Source organism: Scyliorhinus torazame, chromosome 12, assembly GCF_047496885.1.
Source record: "Scyliorhinus torazame isolate Kashiwa2021f chromosome 12, sScyTor2.1, whole genome shotgun sequence".
Classification (NCBI taxonomy): Eukaryota; Metazoa; Chordata; class Chondrichthyes; order Carcharhiniformes; family Scyliorhinidae; genus Scyliorhinus; species Scyliorhinus torazame.
The window spans coordinates 66,933,556-66,955,356 of NC_092718.1; the positions used below are offsets into that span (position 1 = coordinate 66,933,556).

General features: G+C 47.1%; 1 protein-coding gene across 5 annotated transcripts in view; it reads left to right on the top strand.

The window, feature by feature from the left end:
- The window catches only part of ankdd1a (ankyrin repeat and death domain containing 1A), a 205,058-nt gene that overhangs the window by 123,959 nt on the left and 59,298 nt on the right, over nt 1-21,801 (top strand). For 4 of the 5 annotated variants that reach the window (XM_072468816.1, XM_072468820.1, XM_072468818.1 and 1 more), the window contains 2 exons: nt 1,032-1,130; nt 15,847-15,942. In XM_072468816.1, the coding sequence (XP_072324917.1) occupies nt 1,032-1,130; nt 15,847-15,942 (195 nt within the window). The remainder of the gene's footprint in view (nt 1-1,031; nt 1,131-15,846; nt 15,943-21,801) is intronic. The other variant, XM_072468817.1, reaches the window with a different exon arrangement.

Sequence of the window (21,801 nt, forward strand, 5' to 3'; positions counted from 1 at the left end):
CACAAGTTGTTGCAAAGAGGACGTTACTGGGTTGACTGGACAGGATGTGCCTTTGATCTTTCTGATGCCTAGGTCGATACTTGGTGTCCATCCAGTTTCAATCCTTGTCAGCTTTTCTGTAGTGGTTTGACACAGCTGACTGACTTGCTCGGCCATTTCAGAGGCATTTAAAAGTCAACCACATTGTTTTGGATCTGGAGTCACATGTAAGGAAAGCAGATTTCATCCCTAAAGAGCATTAATGAACCAGGTGTGTTTTTATGACAAGCGGCTTTATGGTTACCATTATTGAGACTATCTTTAAATTCCAGAGCTTTTTAATTAAATGAATTGAAATTCCACCAACTGCCAAGGTGGGATTTGAACTTTTGCCCTCAGAGCATTAGCCTGGACCTCTGGATTACAATTCCGCACTTTACCACTATGCCACTGCCTCCCACAGGTTCAATGCTGGGTCCTTATCCCAATTCTGTTTATTGTTTTGGTCCGCCATTTTCGAGTTCACTACATTGGTGTGGACCTGGAGCCTGACCAGGTCAGGACTTGGGACCTCTTCTCCTGAAGGACATTAGGGAACCAGTTGGTTTTATACAAAATCCGGTAGTTTGGTACAGACTATTGGCCTCCTTCTGCACTGTCGAGATTCTATTATTCATGAGAGTAATAATATATTCCAGATTTTTAATTCATTAGTTCCCCAGCTGCCATGCTGGGATTTAATCTCATGCCTCTGGAGGATAATTCAAGGTCCCTGGATCGTCAGTCACATCAGCATTGTGCACTGCCCCAATTTCTGTATTGCCCGAATTCCTGTTTCAAAGATTCTGGTTTGTACCTCCTTCGGTGCCCACAGTTTAGGGTGGAATTGTGGTTCTGTTCATTATAAGGAACTTCTGAATGGAGAAAGTAATGCTGCTGTGCTTTCCACAGTTTTTACATTTTAGTAGCTTAATCTGAGACCAGTCTAACTTCACATGGGGAGATAATTTGCTATGATCTGTATTAACAAGTTGCAAATGATTTCCCCACAGAGACGGCAGACAGCGCTTCACATCGCAGCAGAGAATGGAAGGCAGGTCATTGCTGACATGATCCTCATAGCAGGTGTAAATTTAAAACTAGCTGATAAGGTGACTGCATGTCTTATTTTCTTCAGTATTTTCATTTTTGTCCGCCTCAATATTCTCAATTTTGATATAACATCAGTGATTTTACAGAAATATATTCACTGTTGATTTTCTGAATGCACTCAGGATTGTGCAGAATTGTGTAGACACTTTAATATGGGGCAGGATTTTTCAAATGGGGGAGCTTCTCAATTCACCACTTAACGAGTCAACAAGGAATGCACCCTGGATGATACCGGTTGCTCCACAGCCATTTGATGCTCCACAGAGTCTTAATTCATAGAACCCATATAATCCCCACAGTACAGCCCAACAAGTCTGCACCAACCCTCTGAAAAAGGGATCTACTCCCCTACTGTATCCCTGGAGCCCCATAACCTAACCTGCACATTCCTGGACACTTGAGGGGCAGTCTAGCTTAGCCAACTTGCACATCTTTGGACTGTGGGAGGAAACCAGAGCACACCCATACAACACTGGGAGAATGTGCAAACTCCACACAGACAAGGCCGGAATCGAATCGAGGTCCCCTGCACAGTGAGGCAGAAGTGCTAACCACTGTGCTAGTAATTGGCTAGAGAGTGGACTTGCGCCTCTCACTCAGGAACCTTCGAGAACTGCTGGCCAATCGAACAAATCTGCTTCACCACCATCTCCCACCCAGTCCTCACATAGGGACTTTTATATAACATAACAAGTTATGTCCTGATAATAGACACAAAAGAGGAAATGGGAGCTACACACATAATAAGGCTGCATGTAGGATAAGCAGAGCAACTTTGGCTTGAGTCTACAGATTACGTTGTCCATTGATGGTGTTTCAAGGGGTGCGTGGTTAAGAAGTAACAGTTCAGTAGTAGGGCAGAAATCTTAAATCCCTGGAGAAATATCAACAGCGATCCCTCCGCAAACTCCTGTCCCAATATCAGTGTCAACATCCCCAGTATCGAGGCACTGGTTATGGTCAATCAGCTACATTGCTGCTGTAAGGGGGGGGGGGTTAAATTAGCTTGGCAGCAAGATGGGAACCTGAGAATAGAGTCGGAAGGAAAAGCAGAAAAGGTAGAAATGGAAGGCAGAAAATTAGTAAGCGCGTTTGGAAGACAGGAGAAACAAAGGCTAGGAAGTAGACAACAGAGTTTGACAGTGTTAACTACTACATACTGCAGTGCAAGACGTTAGAGAGGTCTTCTGCACAGAAAAAGCTATTTGGCCTTTAGGTAGCCTGTGTAGAGGTATTACGGTACCTGGTAATGCTGGAACACCATTGGTATATATTGTATGCTTCCTATTGGTCAAGCTGTATGGTAGCTCCTCCCTGCGAGGCGGGGTATAAGAGCCCGTGCCGCCCCAGCAGCCTTCATTCTGTACCTGCGCTGCTGGGGGAAACATCTAGCTTATTAAAGCCTTCAGTTGGACTATAACCTCGCTTTAGTGGTCATTGATCGTGCATCAATTTAATAAGCTAGATTAAAAAAGATGGAGCTCCGAATCAAGCCGGAGTGTCTGCAACTCAGCCCCCACGCGGCGAACTCAGCGGCAATCTTCAAGCACTGGCTGGCGTGTTTTAAAGGATATCTCGGGACGGCCGAAAACACACCCACGGGAGAACAGAAAATGCAAGTCCTGCACTCGAGGGTGAGCCCGGAGATTTACACCCTCATCGAGGAAGTAGAAGACTTCAATGCAGCAATAGAGCTGCTAAAAGAACATGATATTCGCCCGGTAAACCAGGTCTATGCCCGACATCTGCTAGCAACGAGGCGACAAATCCCTGGGGAATCGCTGGAAGAATTCTACCATGCACTCCTGGTGTTGGGGAGAAACTGCAGCTGCCCGCAGGTTTCGGCGTGCGAACATACAGAACTCTTGGTCCGGGACGCTTTTGTGGCAGGTATGCTGTCCGCCCAAATCCGCCAGCGATTACTGGAAAAAGACACCCTAGGTCTCAAGGAGGCACGGGCCCTTGCAGGCTCCCTGGATGTGGCCTCCAGAAACGCCCGCGCTTACGTTCCCGACCGCGCAGCAGCCCCCTGGGCAGCGTGGAACCCCTCCACAGCCGACCCCGAGACATCCCCCATCGCTCCACAAGCTTGTGGTGCAAGGCGGCCTGGCAACCCCGGGGGTCCCCGCTGCTACTTTTGCGGGCAGGCCAAGCACCCCCACCAACGCTGCCCGGCCCACGCATCCACCTGCAAGGGATGTGGGAAAAAGGGCCATTTCGTGGTGTTATGCCAGGCCCGTGCGTTTCCGCGGTCTCCGGCGGCGAATGCGGACCGCCACCACAAACCTCTCCATGGTCCCTGTGCGGCCAGCGGGCGCCGCCATCTTCCTACTCCAGGGCCACCTTTGGACCCTGGGCGCCGCCATCTTGTCCCGCGGACGCCATGTTAGGTGGATGGGCGCTGCCATTTTGTGCACCCCCAGCCATATGCGACCAATGGGAGCCGCCATCTTGGATGGACCCCCATGGCCCCCAGCTCGGCTGACCACACACTGCCCGAAGAGAACACTCAACTGCTGCGATTAGCCTCGGTGACTCTGGATCAGTCCCGGCCTCGAACGCTCTCAACTGCTACAACGACTGTATTTATCAACGGGCACGTGACGTCCTGCCTAATCGACTCTGGGAGTACGGAGAGCTTCATACACCCGACACGGTAAGGCGCTGTTCTTTCCTCGTCCACTCCGTTAATCAAAAAATCTCCCTGGCCTCCAGTTCCCACTCAGTAGAGATAAAGGGGTTTTGTGTAGCAAACCTCACAGTCCAGGGAAGGGAGTTTAAAAATTACCGGCTCTACGTCCTTCCCCACCTCTGCGCGGCCACACTCCTAGGTTTAGACTTCCAGTGTAATCTCCAAAGTCTAACTTTCAAATTCGGCGGTCCTATACCCCACCCCTCACTGTCTGCGGCCTCGTGACCCTTAAGGTCGACCCACCTTCCCTGTTTGAGAACCTCACCCCGGATTGCAAACCCGTCACCACCAGGAGCAGACGGTACAGTGCCCAGGATCGGATCTTTATTAGGTCAGAGGTCCAAAGGCTACTGAGGGAAGGAGTCATTGAAGCTAGCAACAATCCCTGGAGAGCTCAAGTAGTGGTGGTAAAGACCGGGGGAAAGCATAGGATGGTCATCGACTACAGTCAGACCATCAACAGGTTTACGCAGCTGGACGCGTACCCTCTCCCCCGCATACCCGACCTGGTAAACAGGATCGCGCATTACAAGGTCTTCTCCACAATGGATCTTAAGTCCGCGTACCACCAGCTCCCCATCCGCACTAGTGACCGCAAATACACTGCTTTTGAGGCAGATGGGCGGCTCTATCACTTCTTAAGGGTTCCCTTCGGTGTCACCAACGGGGTTTCGGTCTTCCAGTGCGAGATGGACCGAATGGTTGACCGGTACGGTTTACGGGCAACGTTCCCGTATCTCGATAATGTCACCATCTGCAGCCACGACCAGCAGGACCACGACACCAACCTCCGAAAATTCCTCCAGACCGCAAAGATCCTTAACCTTACATACAACAAGGATAAATGCGTGTTTAGCACCAACCGCCTAGCCATCCTCGGCTACGTAGTGCGAAATGGAGTTATAGGCCCTGACCCTGAGCGCATGCGCCCCCTTATGGAGTTCCCCTCCCTCACTGCCACAAGGCCCTGAAGCGCTGCCTAGGGTTTTTCAGTTACTACGCCCAGTGGGTCCCCAACTATGCGGACAAGGCCCGTCCCCTGATCCAATCCACAGCTTTTCCCCTGTCGATAGAGGCCCGTCAGGCCTTCAGCCGCATCAAAACGGACATTGCAAAGGCCACGATGCACGCCATCGACGAGTCCCTCCCCTTCCAGGTCGAGAGCGACGCGTCTGACGTAGCTCTGGCGGCCACCTTCAACCAAGCGGGCAGGCCCGTGGCCTTCTTCTCACGTACCCTCCATGCCTCCGAAATCCGCCACTCCTCAGTCGAAAAGGAGGCCCAGACCATAGTAGAAGCTGTGCGACATTGGAGGCATTACCTGGCCGGCAGGAGATTCACTCTCCTCACTGACCAACGGTCGGTTGCTTTCATGTTCGATAATGCACAGGTATTACGGTACCTCCATAACTAATTCTACCACGTTGCCATGTTTGTAGTATCAGGCCACCATCCCCGCTGGACTCTTTTAACGGGGGGTGAATGTGGTAGTCTGTGTAGAGGTATTACGGCACACCTGGTAATGCTGGAACACCATTGTTAGATATTGTATGCTTCCTATTGGGCAAGCTGTATGGTAGCTCCGTCCTGCTAGGCGGAGTATAAGAGCCCGTGCTGCCCCAGCAACCTTCATTCTGTACCTGAGCTGCTGGGGGAAACATCTAGCTTATTAAAGCCTTCAGTTGGACGACAACCTCGCTTTAGTGGCCATTGATCATGCATCAGGCCCATTGCTTTGCGCCAGTCAAAACAACCACCTAAGTATTCTAACCCCATTTCCAGCAAATGGTCCATAGCCTTGTATGCCTTGGCATCACAAGTGCACATCTAAGGATGTGGGAAGTGGAGGGAATAAGGCAGATTGACTGAGAGCACTGATTTACACATAGAATACAATATAGCTTTTTTCACTTACAGGATGTGGGTGTTGCTGGCTAGGCCAGCATTTATTGCCCTTGAGAAGGTGGTATTGAGCTGCCTTCTTGATTCGCTGCCATCATGTGTTGTAGGCACACCCACCGTGTTAGGGAGGGAGCTACAGGATTGGACCCAATGACAATGAACAAACGTTGATATATTCCCAAGGCAGGACGGTGAGTGACTTGGAAGGAAACCTGCAAGCGGTGGTTCCCAGGTTTCTGTCATGGGTTTGGAAGATGCTATCTAACGAGTCTTCATGAGCTTCTGCAGTGCATCTTGTAGATGGTACACACTGCTGCCACTGCATGTCGGTGGTGGAGGGAGTGGATGTGTGTGGAAGGGGTAACAATCCAACGGGCTGTATCACTAAGACATGGCTGAAAGAGGGAAGAATGGTAGCTCAGGGTTGCAGGGGTTTCAGACAGGAAAGAGGATGAAAAAGAAAGGTGGTTGCAATATTGTTCAAGATGTAATTTGGTTTAGCACAGTGGGCTAAATAGCTGGCTTATAATGCAGAACAATGCCAGCAGCGCGGGTTCAATTCCTGTACTGGCCTCCCCGAACAGGCACCAGAATGTGGCGTCTAGGGGCTTTTCATAATAATTTCATTGAAGCCTACTTGTGACAATAAGCGATTATTATTATTATAAATGTGATAGAAGGGTCATGAAATGAAGCTATGTTGTGATGAATGTAACAAATTGGGAGATATATTGCTTTATATTTCTGGTGCAATAATGGTTTTAAAATGTCTGGGTTAGGCTGTGTATATACTTACTGAGGAAATATTTTTTTAAAAATACTGGTTTGAAAGACGGATTTGGAGACTGCAAATGGTGACTTTAAGATGTTGCAAAAGTGAAATCACCATTCTTTCAAGTCATGCTTATGGTTACAAGGCCTAATGGGATTTTGTTATGATTTCTGGGGAGTAGATAATTAGAAGCATTGTGTTTAAACTTAAGTAGGTCATGGGATTTGAGTGGAATAAAGATGATATAATTAATGGGAGAAGCCAGAACTTAGCAGTCAGTTTTAGTTAGGCTTTCTGGAAGCTGTGAGCTGAACGTCAGCTTTTGCACTGTCAGACTCAGATTAATCTGACAGACTGTGATCTGCAGACTGATACTGAAAGGATCTCTCTCTCTATTCATGTAATCTTCCAAAGAACTCTGTATCCAGAGAACAGCAAGTAATCGTGGTGTTTGCTAACTTTATTTAAAAGTGCTTTTTGACCTCTAATGGGTTTTGCTTGATTAGAGAAAGAAAAGGTATCTGTTAGAAGCTAAAGTGTTTCCTTTTATTGTTAAACATTGTTTAACTGGTAATTGTAAGCTATATTTCTGTGTTAATATAGAACCATAGAAAGGTTACAGCACAGAAGGATGCCTTTCGGCCCATCTTATCCCGAGGACACCCAAGTGTCCTTTCTAATCCTACCTTCCTTCACCCTGTCCATAGCCCTGTAGCTTACAGCAGTTACGGTGTAGATCCAGGTACTTTTTAAAAGAGTTTAGGGTCTCTGCCTCCATCACCAACTCAGGCAGCGAATTCCAGACTCCCACTATCCTCTGCATAAAAAGGTTATTTCACATGTCTCCTCTACACCTCTCCACTTATCTTGAATCTATGTCCCCTGGTTCTAGAAATCTCCACCAAGGGAAATAATTTTACCCTGTTCACTCTTATCTCTTACCCTCATAATTTTGTACACCTCAATTAAGTCACGCCTCAGCCTTCTTTGTTCCAAGGATTATAATCACTCTCCCCTCGTAGCTACACTTTTTTACCCTGACAACATTCTTGTATACCTCCTCTGCACTCTCTCCAGAGCAATTATGTCCTTCCTGTAATACGGTGACCAGAACTACGCACAATTCTCCAGTTGTGGCCTCGCCAGTGTTTTATACAATTGCAACATTATATCCTTACTTTCATGCTCTATACTTCTGCAATGAAGGGGAGCATTCCATCTGCGTTCTTTACAACATTGTCTACTTGAATGGCTGCCTTTAGGGACCTGTGTACTTGTATACCAAGATATCTCACTTCATCTACCCCTCTTAGTATATTCCAATTTATTGTGTACTCCCTATAACTGTTTGACCTCCCTAAATGCATGCCCTCGTACTTCTATGTGTTAAATTCCATCTGCCACTTTATCGCCCATTCCACCAACCTATCTGTACCATTTTAGAGATTATAGTTATCCTCTACGCTGTCCACATTCTGTTTGTTTTAACATATCATATCCCTATTTGTGCTTGGAATCAATCCTGGAGTGAAGTATCCTTTGCAAACAGTTTTATAAATTTTAAAAAGTGATTGGGCTTCCTGTCCAGTATCCTAGCAAATATTGGGTCTGGGATCATAATAACTGTTAGGGTGGTAGTGAAAGACAGTGAAGGAACCCACACACTATCAGTGCCTTCTTCATTACAGGAACCCTTCTCGGTTCCTGTGGAGTCAAAGCTGCTGACGTCTGCTGTCTGCAGGGCTCCCCCAGCACTGGATACTTTGATGTGAACTTCAAGAATGCTGCAGCCTACATCAAGTTTTGTGACAGTGTTTGAGGAGAAGAGAGACCTGACAATCCTCAAAGCAGGATCCCTCTTTACTCTGCAGTCGCAAAGGGACCATGTTCTGACTGTGCACCACCACAACCCCTATGTTCCACTCATAGATCTGCTCACGTTCCTCACCAGCTACATTGACATTGTTGCCAACTGCTTTGAGGTCAAGGAAACCTTTGGAATGTAGACAAGCAAACGGCGTGTCAAGGTGACACTCAAGACAGATGGTAAGAGTCCTCCCCCCCACCCCCCCACCCCTTCCAGCTTCGTGATCGGGGGAAGCCATGACTATCTCATCTATGTCGGCCAGCCCAAAGTTTATTGTTCCTGCGGAAATTCGAGCTCTGTGGTAGCCAACTGCAGCGCTCTCATCTGCATGGATTTCGGGCAGGAAAGACATCAGACAAAGGACTGCAAGCAGACTAAGTGCATCAACCTGAATGCAGGCTGAGCAGACCATCTCTACAAGACCTACCCCAAATGCAGCCTTACTTAGGCACAGGCGGCAAAAGCCAAGATGAGCCAAACAGACGGAACGGCCAGCCTGACAACCGCCAAGGAGATGTGCAAACCTCCATCCAGCGGTTGGCTGTCCTTCAGCAGCTTCCAGGCCGGTCACTCTGGGCGGTGACATCAGCTGCATCATTGATGCGGCTGGACAATCCAGCAGCGCTGACAGCAGATGGGACGCCTCATTCTGACTCCTGATTGAGACAGTAAAAGATGCCAAGCTGCACAACATCTTCAGCAACCATGCAGATGGAGCGCAGCGTAGATATACCTGATCACGCTAACGATTCTGCCCTCTCCAGGATAGGCTTCCTGTTTGTGTGCTGAGCTTTTACGGTCAGATCCAGCGACGTCAAGCCGGTGTTCCTCTCTGACTTAAGTCCTTAAGTTAAGACTTAAAGTAAGTCTCCAAATACTTAAGGCAAAGTCGTGGCATTGCCATGAAAATTTTCAGAGTGAAATAAGGGCCTTAGCATAACTACAATTCTTTAAGGGAAGCAACTAACAAGTTTAATCTAAAGGAAATTCATAGTGTTCAACAGCACAAAAAGAGGCCATTTGGCCCATCATGTCTGTGCCAGCCAGCAAGCACTAATCTATTCTAATTCCATTTTCCAATAGTTGATCCGTAGCCTTGTATGCAATGGCATTTCAAGTCCTCATCTGAATGCTTCTTAAATGTTGTGAGGGTTCCTGCCTCCACCACTCTTTCAGGCAGTGAGTTCCAGATCCCCACCATCCTCTGGGTGAAAGGGTTTTCCTCAATTCCCCTCTAAATCTGCTGCCCATTGCCTTAAATCTAGGCCCCCTGGTTATTGACCCCACAACTTCGGGGGAAAGTATCTTACTATCTATCCTATCTAAGTCCCTCCTCATTTTGTACACTTTAGCCTTCTCTGCTCGAAGGAGAAGAACCCCAGCCTAATCAGACCTGAAACGCTCCAGCCCAGGCAACGTCCTGGTGAATCTCTTTTGCACCCCTTCTAGTGCAATCTGGGGCTGGTTTAGCACACTGGGCTAATTCGCTGGCTTTGAAAGCAGACCAAGGCAGGCCAGCAGCACGGTTCAATTCCCGTACCAGCCTCCCCGAACAAGCGCCGGAATGTGGCGACTAGGAGCTTTTCACAGTAACTTCATTTGAAGCCTACTTGTGACAATAAGTGATTTTCATTTCATTTCATTTCAATCACATCCTCCCTGTAGTGTGGCAACCAGAACTGCGCACACTACTCTAGCTGTGGCCTAACTGTTTGTTTATAGAATCCCTGCAGTGCAGAAGGAGGCCATTCGGCCCATAGAGTCTGCACCGACCCTCTGAAAGAGCATCCTAACCAGGTTCACAGCTTATCCCTACAACCTCGTAACCCCACCTAATCCGCACATCCCTGGACACTAAGGGACAATTTAGCGAGGCCAATCCACCTAACCTGCACATCTGTGGACAGTGGGAAGAAACTGGAGCACTGGAGGAAACCTACGCAGGCACAGGGAGAAAGTGCAAACTCTACACAGTCACCCGAGGTTGGAATTGAATCTGGATCCCTGGCGCTGTAAGGCAGCAGTGCTAACCACCATGTCGCCCATCATAGCCTCCTTGCTCTTATGCCCAACTAATAAAGGCAATTATTCCATATCCCTTCTTAACCATCTTATCTACCTGTCCTGTCGTCTTCACGGACCTATGGATGTGAACCTCAAGGTCCCCCTGGTCCTCGTACTTCCTAATGTCCTACTGTTCATTGTGGCTTCCCTTGCCTTGTTATTCCTTCCAAAATGCATCACCTCTCATCTTTCTGGGTTAAATTCCATTTGCCGCTATTGTGCCTGCCTGACCAGCCCGTCAATATCGCCCTGGAATCTAAGGCTTTCTCCTCGCTATTTATCACACCACCAATTTTTGTGTCATCTGCGAACTTACCAATCATCCACATTCTCGTTTAGATCATTAATGTAAAGTACAAACAACATGGTCCCAGCACTGATCCCTGTGATACACCACTGGATACAGGCTTCAAGTCACAAAAACAACCTTCGACCAACACACTCTGCCTCCTGCCACTAAGCCAATTTTGGATCCAAATTGCCTTGGATAACATTGAAGATTGATTTGATTTATTGTCACATGTACCGAAGTACAGTGAAAAGTATTTTTCTGCGGCCGAGGGAACGTACACAGTATGTACGTAGTAGACAAAAGAATAATCAACAGAGAACATTGACAAATAATACATCGACAAACAATGATTGGTTACAGTGCGGAACAAGGGGGCAAACAAAGCAAATACATGAGCAAGAGCAGCATCGGGTGTCGTGAAAGTGTTCTTACAGGGAACAGATCAGTCCGAGGGGAAGTCGTTGAGGAGTCTTGTAGTCGTGGGGAAGAAGCTGTTCCAAAGTCTGGATATGCGGGCCTTCATACTTCTGTACCTTCTGCCTGATGGAAGGTTCTGGAAGAAGGCAATGCCTGGGTGGGAAGGGTCTCTGATAATGCTGTCAGCCTTACCTTCTTGATCAGCCTCCCATGTGAGACCTTGTCAAAAGCCTTACTGAAGTCCATGTCGACTACATCAATGGCACTGCCCTCATCTACACACCTAGTCACCTCCTTGAAAAATTCAATCAAATTTGTTAGACATGATCTCCCCTTGACAAAGCCATGTTGACAATCCTTGATTAATCCTTGCCTCTCCAAGTGGAGTTCATTCTGTCCCTCAGAATTTTTCCGGTAGTTCCCTACCAATGATGTTAGACTCAGCGGCCTGTAATTACCTGGTTCTTCCCTACTGCTCTTCTTGAATAATGGTACCACATTAGTTGCCCTCCAGTCCTCTGGCACCTCACCTGTGGCCAGAGAGGATTAGAAAGTTAATGTCAGCACCCCTGCAATCTCCTCCCATGGCAGTGGAGCTCGCACCCATGATATCCTCCTCCTGTGCTGTATGGGAAGTCATGGACACTTCCAGTGTCCCTGGAGACCATGGACGCGATCGAACGGCCAGGTTGCACCTGAAAGACAGCACGGCGCAATGTGGCCGATAGAAGCCAGGATACCCTGCTCCGGGATATACCCGGCTTGTGACGCGTGGTGAGATCTAACGCGATCTCATGAGACTTTGCGGTGTGAATCCCCCACCGCCCATTGTGGGCGGGAGTACTTTTTGGCAAATCTGCATATTAGAGCAAGACAGCTAATTTCACTTTAATACGTAGTTTCCCGAGGCATTGGGTTCTATTCCCATCGCTTTTGAGACCTCGGCGAGTGCCGTTCAGTACTGGTCTCCACAAATAGGGACCAGAGGAACGGCATTCATGGGGGTCTCCCAGAGGCCCCAGGTGCTTACCCTCTGAGCAGGTTGGCACCCTGCCACTGCTGGTGCCACCTGCGCACCCTGACATTGCCAGCCTGACACCTTCAGTCGCCAGCTCTGGGGAGGCAGCTACCGTAAAAGCTTTTTAAAAAAATCTCTGCAGCAACAGTAAGTAAAGGAATATGCCCCGCTTTGGGAAAATTGATTTTCTTGACCCAGAGACTGAATACTGGGATCAGTATATTGAAAGGTTTCCCTATTTCTTCACTGCTAATAAAATTACAGAGGAGGATACGCAAAAAATCATTCTGCTTCCAATATGTATACCTCAAACCTACAATCTCATTACAAATTTAACATGCCCAGAAACTCCGGATATTAAGGGCTGGATTCTCCGCCTTGTGGCGCCGGAAATGCGAATGGCGATCAACCCCTCTCAGACGAAAGTCAAGCGGGCACAATTTAACTCCAGTATTTACAACCGGTGACTGGGCACCATGGCTACTGAGGGAGAGAAAGAAAGGAAGCAAAGTTTGAAAAAGTGTTCAAAATTGTAGTGCTTGGAATCATAGAATCACTACAGTGCAGAAGGAGGCCATTTGGTTCATCAATTCTGCATCAACCCTCTGAAAGAGCACCGTACCTAGGCCCACCTTATCACCGTAACCCAATAACACCACCTACCTAGGGCCACGACCCACCCTAACACAGTAACCCAATAACCCCACTTAACCTTTTAGGCTTGCTAAGGGTTTGAGCCAGGGCCAGAGAGCGACTTGGTGACAGGTCTGTGGATTTGGGGTGTCCCCCTCGGGATCGGGGTGGCCTGGCTCAGGCTGCCATTTCTGCAGTATTTGTTTTAAATGCATCCATTTGGTACAAGTTACAGACCTCTGGGCTTACTATGCTGATTGCTCACTGTGTCCTGTAATTGTTCAGAGAGCCTCTGGTGATTTGGGAGCCCACCCAGGCCACACACAAATAGCCTCCCAGAATTGTTAGGGAACCAAGAGTCTAGTGAGAGGGCAGAATTGAAGGAAATCAGTATTAGTAAGAAAATACTGCGAGGGAAATTAATGGGGTTAAATGCTGACACATCGTCAGAGCCTGATAATCTACATCCCAGAGTATTAATGAAAGGGGATGGAAATATTGGGTGGTCATATTCTAAAGTTCTATAGAACCTGGGAAGTTCCCACATATTGGAGGGTACGCACTATTTAAAAAGGGAGGGAGAGGAAAAGGGGAGAATTACTGACCAGTTAGCCTGACAGTAGTGGAGTAGATGCTAGAGTCTATTATAAAAAAGACGCGATAACATTTGGAAAGCATTAATGGGATTGGACAAAGCGAGCGTGGGTTTATTAAGGCAAATCATGCTTAACAAATCGACTGGAGTTTTTTGAAGATGTAAATAGTAGAATAGATCAGGGAGAACCAGTGGATGTGGTGTATTTGGACTTCCAGAAGGCTTTTGATGAGGTCCCTCATAAGAGGATAGTGGGCAAAGCTAAAGCACAAGAGATGGGGGATAATGTATTGGCATTGATCGAGAATTGGTTGACAGACAGGACAGCACGGTCGCACAAGTGGATAGCACTGTGGCTTCACAGCGCCAGGGTCCCAGGTTCGATTCCCCGCTGGGTCACTGTCTGTGCGGAGTCTGCATGTTCTCCCCTTGTCTGCGTGGGTTTCCACCGGGTGCTCCGATTTCCTCCCACAGTCCAAAGACGTACAGGTTAGGTGGATTGGCCATGGTAAATTGCCCACAGTGACCAAAAAGGTTAGGAGGGGTTATTGGGTTATGGGGATAGGATGGAAGTAAGGGCTTAAGTGGCCTCCTTCTTTCCGAGTGGCAGGCAGTGACTAGTGGGGTATCTCCGGGATCTGTGCTTAGGCCGCAGCTGTTCACAATATGGATGAGGGAACCAAATGTAACATTTCTAAGTTTGCTGACGACACAAACTGGGCAAAATTGTGAGTTGTGAGGAGGATGCAAGGAGGCTGCTAGGTGATTTAGACAGGTTGAGTGAGTGGGCAAACACATGGTAGATGCACCGCAAAAGTACCAAGGAATGACCATCTCAAGTGAATCAAACCATCTCCCCTTGATAGTCAATGGCACTGATTGAAACATTGCTGAATCTTCCACAATCAACATTCTGGGGTTACCATTGACTGAAACTTAACTGGATAGCCATGTAAATACTGTGGCTAGAAGAGTAGATCAGAAGCTGTGAATTCTGTGAGAATAATTCACCTCCTGACTTGTCAAAACCTATCCCCCATCTGCAAGGCAGAAGTCAGGAGTGTGATGAGATATTCTCGATGTGTGTGGCTCCAGCAACATTCGAGCAACTTTACACGACACAACAAAGCAGCCCACTTGATCAACACCCTATCCAACACCTTAAACATTCACTCCTTCCACCACCAATAAACAGTGACAACAGTGTGTATCATACAATGCAGCAATTCACCAAACCACCTGACACAGCACCTTCCAAACTTGTGATCCTACTGCCTAGAAGGACAACGGCAATGGCTGCACCCCACCTGCAAGCTTCCCTCAAACCCACATTGACTTGGAACTATATTGCTGCTCCATCACTGTCATTAGGTCAAAATCCTGGAACTCTCATGCAAACAGCGCTGTGGGTGTTCGTGCACCAGGTGAATTGCAGCAATTCATGGAGGTGATTCACCACCACTTTGACAAGGGCAGTTAGGGATAGGTAACAAATGCTGGTCTTGCCTGCAACATTCACACTTCATGAAAAAACGCCCCCTCATGAAAAGACTCCCAAATATATATACAGCACAAGCTTCCCTGGAATTTTAACAGTGTTAAGATTTAGTTGATTTAAAATGTTAAGGGGAATAGATAGGACAGATCAAGATAAAATGTTTTTAATAGTTGAGTAATCTTGAAATAGGAGGTATAGCCTTAAAATTAGAGCCATATCTTTCAGGAGTGAAATGAGAAAACACTTGTACACACAAAGGTGGTAGACGTTGGAACTCCCTTCCAGAAATGGCAATTGATGCTGGAACAATTGTTAATTTTAAATCTGGAATTGGTCGATTTTTCGTATCCAGAAGTATTGTCGGATGTGGCAAATGTCATATGGAGTTAGGTTGCTGAACAGACATGATCTCATTGAATGGTGGAAGGGGCTTTGGAACTGGCTGGTTCAAAAGGTTAAATGGCTAATGATGTTTCCTTTGTTCATATATACCATAACTGCTACTGCTATCTGTGCACCACCACAGAGTTTCAGCAGATTATTTTATTTGAAGAATAAGAATTTGATCCCAAATCACCCAGCGCAATTGGATGGATTTGAGCTGTAAGGAAAGGAGTATAAAATGTTGGTTAATTCTTTTTATGCCCCAGTCACGTTGATTTATTGCCAGGCAGGTTTGGTTAAAATCAGCCTAAAAAAACCCTCAAGGAATCTCACCAGGGACTGATTAACGTTTTTAGTATGTGATTATGGGATGTTGTTGACCTAGAATTTCTACAGCATTTGCCACGAAGCAAAGAGAATTGAAAAGACTCTCAGCCAATTTGACATTAGGTGCAACACAAATTTGATAACCAATATTCTGTTTGGCTTGCATTGATTAGGAATTGTTTTATTGATTTTCTTTGCACCATCAAATATTTTAAGTAAGAAATGAATCTGACTTTTTTCCACTTTTCTTTTAGCATGGAAAAACGTCTTTAGAAATAGCTGCCCGTGGGAACCATATCAATTTGGTTGATATGATTATCAAAGCTGACAGATTTTATAAATGGGAAAAGGTGAGTCATCTGCCACAAGGATAAAATTCAATAATAGACACCGTTACTATTTGTGTTCGGGCTTATGGTTTTAGTTTTGTATCAGGGATTATGGGCTGAATTTTCCCATGGTGTGTTGGAAATAAGACCGTGTGCGGATCCTGAGATCACATTCGTAAGGTATCCACTGGCACAACATGAATGGGGTTCCTAATTGGCAGCTCCTGTGTCTTGCTGCCCAGTGACGGATGGAGAATGGATTCCTGAATTGAGAGGCCCAATGAGAGACTTGCACCCCACTGGAGAAGGTAGACACAGCTGAGGCAAAAAGGCAAGTGTTAAAAATCCAAAATTTAACTCCCAACATGTAACTATCTGAATTTCTCTACACCTTCACCCACTACCTCCAAGCTGCATCCACATTGAATGCAAATTTTGGTGTGTCATGAGCAGAAGGGAGATTAATTTAAACAGCTCTAATTCTACCCTCGCTCCATAAAGAGAAACAGATTTTGATTTTGTTACGATCCCAGTTGGTGTTACTGCTGGACAAGAAGATACCAGAATGGAACCCTGGCTCAACCTTTTTTTTAAGAAAATGGGTGGTGCAGAGCCACAGGACAGCTAATTAATTAACAACAAGAAAAAACATTTCTGAAACAAGAAATATTGGATTATAATACAGTACTCATTTACTCCCATCGCTTCACAAATGTGTACAGATTTCGAAGATAACACTCCACTCTGAAACCAAATGGCCGATGCCATTCAACCGAACTTCAAGGATTCCTTCTCGAAATTCCCCCGAGGTGATTGTGTTTCCAAACTCCACTCCCAAAACACTTCTTAAAATCTTCTTTGAAACAATGCTTTTCATCAGCGATTTTCATCGCATATCCACTTCAGGTTTTCAACGATTTTGTCAAACAAAACCTCTGCTCCACTGTTTCGATAAGGACTCCAGCTCCAGGTTTTCCATCCCTCCTTTCAGGATTCCTTTATCTTGGATTGCAACATGCATCCAAAATTCTACACAAACTCAGCTACTCAGCCCCCAACAGCTTTAAAAACTGTAATTAAGGACACCAAACCTTAGGATTGTTTCAGATGTGTGGTTTGTCTGTAGCCAACCTCCAACAGCTCTTCTATTCCCAGGTCGACTTTAACTTCCATAAACAGTATCCTGTTCTTTGATCCTTGTTACTTAAATATTCCTGGAGCTTCTTTCCATTCCTTGATTTCTCAACACCTTGCCTTCTAATCTGTGGTGAGATTTTCTGACTGTTCCTAACTGTTCCAGCTCTTCCTTGACTATTTGTTTACCTGTCTCATTCCCACCTTCTACCCTTCTCATGTTTGTTTGCTGTTCATCATCTCACTTCCAGTCCCAAATGCCAAATCTAACTAAAACTAAATTCAAAAAGCATTCCTACCATAAAGATGCCCCTGGTTGCTAAGTACCGACTTTTACTTCTCCCAGCTTATTTATTTTTCATGTCAGAACCCTCTCCATGCACAATAGAAGCACAGTTTGAGCTGACCAAATCCCTACGCAGGCAACAGCTTAGTCTAGTACGAATCTAACTAGAGTTTTACTCCTCTCACACAAAACCACTAAATTAAACCCACTTAAATCTATACTTTGTTTCTAATATTCAACAATACAAATATAAAACTATCTTAAAACTACCTCTGTTTTCATGATAATTTTTGATTTCCCCTTTATAAGTGGCAGCGAATTTTACCGCAACCTCTCAGTTTGCAGTTTTCCTCTCTGAATAACCCCACAGGAAACTCGGGGAAAAGTTAAATAAGAGGGATAGTTTATTTTACACTCACAGTAAATGTGGGAAAGGGATTTTGCAATATCAGTCCCTTTTACCCTCCTACTATAAAAGAGGGATAAGTGAAAGAGAGAGGTACAGGGCAAGACCACAAAATAACCAGAGTCCAGTATCAAAAGTTCAATGGATTATTCCTTCAGAGGATAAAGGGCTGACTGTTGCAGAGTGATCTGTCTTTCCAGAACTGAGGGCTTCCACGATGGGCGAAGGTATGTAGAGAAGAATTTGTCTTGAAGGCAGAGACACAAGTTCCAGTGTTCAAGTAGTTTACATTGTAGATGAGGGCCAGGCGATTTGAAACCAAGGTGTCTTTCTGCTGCGACCTGTGAGAAGGTAAATAGGGGGGTGCAGTCACATTGTGGTATTGTGAATGGATTGGTAATCCAAAAACAGAGTAATACTCTGGAGACATGTGTTCCAATCCTACCACAGCAGATAGTGGAATTGAATTCAATAAAAATCTAGAATTGAAAACTCAAATGACCTCAAATGATTGTCATTTTTTAAAAATCCCATCTGATTTACTAATATCCATCAGGGAAGGAAATCTGCCGTGCTCATTTGGCCTGGCTCACATGTGACTCCAGACCCACAACAACATGGTTGACTCTAAAGTGCACTCTGTCATGAGGTCAGAAGTGGGGGTGTTTGCTGATGACTGCACAACGTTCGGCACCATTCGCGGCTTCTCAGAAGCTTTGCATGCTCAAAGGCAGCAAGACTGGACAAGTGGCAAGCAACATTCATGCCACAGTGCCAGTTAGTGACCATCTTCAATGAAAGAGAATCTAACCATTGCCCCATGACATTCAATGGCAGTGCTATCATTGAATTTTCGACTATCAACATACTGGCAGTTTCCATTGACCAGAAACTGAATTGCTGGAATGGCGGAACTGACGTATGAGGAGAGATTGGGTCGGTTACGATTATAATCGCTGGAGTTCAGAAGAATGAGAGGGATCTCATAGAAACCTATAAAATTCTAACAGGGTAGATGCAGGAAGAATTTTCCCAATGGTGGGGGTGTCCAGAATCAGGGATGACAGTCTGAGGATACAGGGTAGACCATTTAGGACAGAGTTAAGAAATGTCTTCATCCAGAAAGTGGTGAGCCTGTGGAATTTGTTACCACAGGGTGTAGTTGAGGCCAAAACATTGTATGTTTTCAAAAAGCAGTTAGATATAGCACGTGGGACGGAGGGGATTAAAGGATATGGGGGGAAAGCAGGATTAGGCTATTGAGTTGTTGGATCAGCCATGATCATAATGAATGGCAGAGCAGGCTCAAAGAGACAAATGGCCTCCTCCTGCTCCTATTTTCTATGTTTCTATATAATAATAATTTTATTATAATCTTTATTGTCACAAGTAGACTTACATTATCACTGCAATGAAGCAAGCTACTGTGAAAAGCCCCTGGTCGCCACATTCCGGCGCCTGTTTGGGTGCACAGAGGGAGAATTCAGAATGTCCAAATTACCTAACAGCACATCTTTCGGGACTTGTGGGAGGAAACCCACGCACACACGGGGAAAATGTGCAGACTCTGCACAGACAGTGACCCAAGCCGGGAATCGAACCTGGGACCCTGGAGCTGTGAAGCAACAGTGCCACCCACGGTGCTCCCGTGCTGCCCATAAATACTGTGGCTACAAGTGCAGGTCAGAGGCTAGGAAACCTGCGATGATTAACTCACCTACTAACTGCCCACCATCTTTTTTTTAAAATAGGTTTTTATTAAGAATTTTTCAACAATATTTTCCACCTTACAAACAACCCCCCCCCCACCCCCGTAACAAAGAAAAGAAAGAGAAGTCGCGTGGCACGACATGAACATGGCAAGTCAATAAGATACAGAACTTTGTGCATTGGATTCTTCCCGTACATGTCAGTTTCCGGATCATTCATGTGTTTTCTTGCTCAAATGCCCCCCAAGGGAACCCCCCTCCCCCCCACCCCCCCACGAACGATGTCTCTCCCCGCCCCCCCACACCCCCTGGGTTGCTGTTGCTGCTGTCCGACCTTCATCTAACACTCCGCGAGATGGTCTAGGAACGGTTGCCACCGCCTGTAGAACCCCTGCGCAGACCCTCTCAAGGCAAACTTTATCCTTTCCAACTTGATAAACCCAGCCATATCATTTATCCAGGCCTCCACGCTGGGGGGCTTCGCCTCCTTCCACATTAGCAAGATCCTTCGCCCCCGGCTCGTCCACTACTCCAAATAGTGCTAGCCCCCAGCTTGGCTTGACCTGGACTTTCACCACCTTAGATACTGTTCCCGCAACTACCCTCCAGAACCCCTCCAGTGCCGGGCATGACCAAAGCATATGGACATGGTTCGCCGGACTTCCTGAGCACCTCCCACATCTGTCCTCCACCCCAAAGAACCTACTCAGCCTCGCCCCCGTCATATGCGCTCTATGAACCACCTTAAATTGTATCAGGCTAAGCCTGGCACACGAGGAAGAGGAATTAACCCTCCTCAATCTCCTCCCCCAACTCCTCCTCCCATTTACCCTTCAGCTCCTCTACCAAAGCCTCCCCCTCTTCTTTCATCTCCTGGTATATCGCCGACACCTTGCCCTCTCCAACCCATACGCCCGAAATCACCCTATCTTGAACCCCCTGTGCCGGGAGTAGCGGAAATTCCCTCACCTGCCGCCTCACAAACGCCCTCACCTGCATGTACCAGAAAGCGTTTCCCGGGGGTAGCCCAAACTTCTCCTCCAGCGCCCCTAAGCTCGCAAACGTCCCGTCAATGAACAGGTCCCCCCAATCTTCTAATCCCTGCCCGATGCCAGCTCTGAAACCCCCTGTCCATCCTTCCTGGGACAAACCGATGGTTGTCTCTGATCGGGGCCCACACCGAAGCTCCTGTCGCACCCCTGTGCCGTCTCCACCGCCCCCAGATCTTTAGCGTTGCCGCCACCACCGGGCTCGTGGTGTACCTTGTCGGCGGCAGCGGTGCCGTCACCAGCGCCCCCAGGCTCGTTCCTTTGCAAGACGCCATCTCCAACCTCTTCCACGCCGCCCCCTCTCCCTCCATCACCCACTTACGGATCATTGCCACGTAACTTCCAAGGGTCCACCCCTTCCATTTCCACCATTAGTCCAGCCAACGCCTTCGCCCCCCCACACCCCGCTGCTACCAGCGAGCACGGCCGTGACCTGTCCAACCTTGGCTCCTGCACCAAGTTCCAGTCCCCCCCCCCCACTATCAGTTTGTGTGTGTCCAAGTCGGGGATGGCCCCAAACACCTTCTTTGCGAATCCCACATCGTCCCAATTGGGACCATATACACTTACCAGCGCCACTAACCTCCCCTCCAGCGCCCCTGTCACAATCACATATCTACCCCCCTGATCTGCAACCACATTCTCCATCTGGAACCGTATTCGTTTGCAGACCATTAATGCTACCCCTCGAGCCCTTCCGTCAAATCCAGAGTGAAACACCTGACTAAACCAGCCCTTTTTATGTCTCACCTGGTCCTTCACCTTCAGGTGAGTCTCCTGCAGCATTGCTACATCGGCTTTCAAACTTTTAAGATGTATAAGCACCCTTGACCTCTTGACTAGACCTCCTAACCCTCTCACGTTCCACGTGACTATCCTAACTGGGGTAGAAGGTGCTATCTAAGGAGCCTTGCTGAGTTTCTGCAGTAGTGAGTACACACAGCTGCCACTGTCTGTCGGTGGTAGAGGGAACAAATGTTTGTGGATGGAGTACTAATCAAGTGGGCTGCTTTGTCCTAGATTGTATCATGTTTCTTGAGTGTTATAGCACTTCGGGATAACCAAAATGTCCCTTATGGCCCCCATCTGCGGCGATCACAGATTACCCCCCGCCATGCGAGATACCACCTTCAAAAGGTGGAGGCGGGATGGGGGCACACTGACGGGCGGGGACTTCTACATAGGGCGCAGACTGGCGACACTGGACGAACTGACGAGGAAGTGGAAACTAGCAAGAGGGCAGGAATTGAGACACCTCCAAATAAAGCACTTCCTCCGCAAAGAGACAGTAGGGTA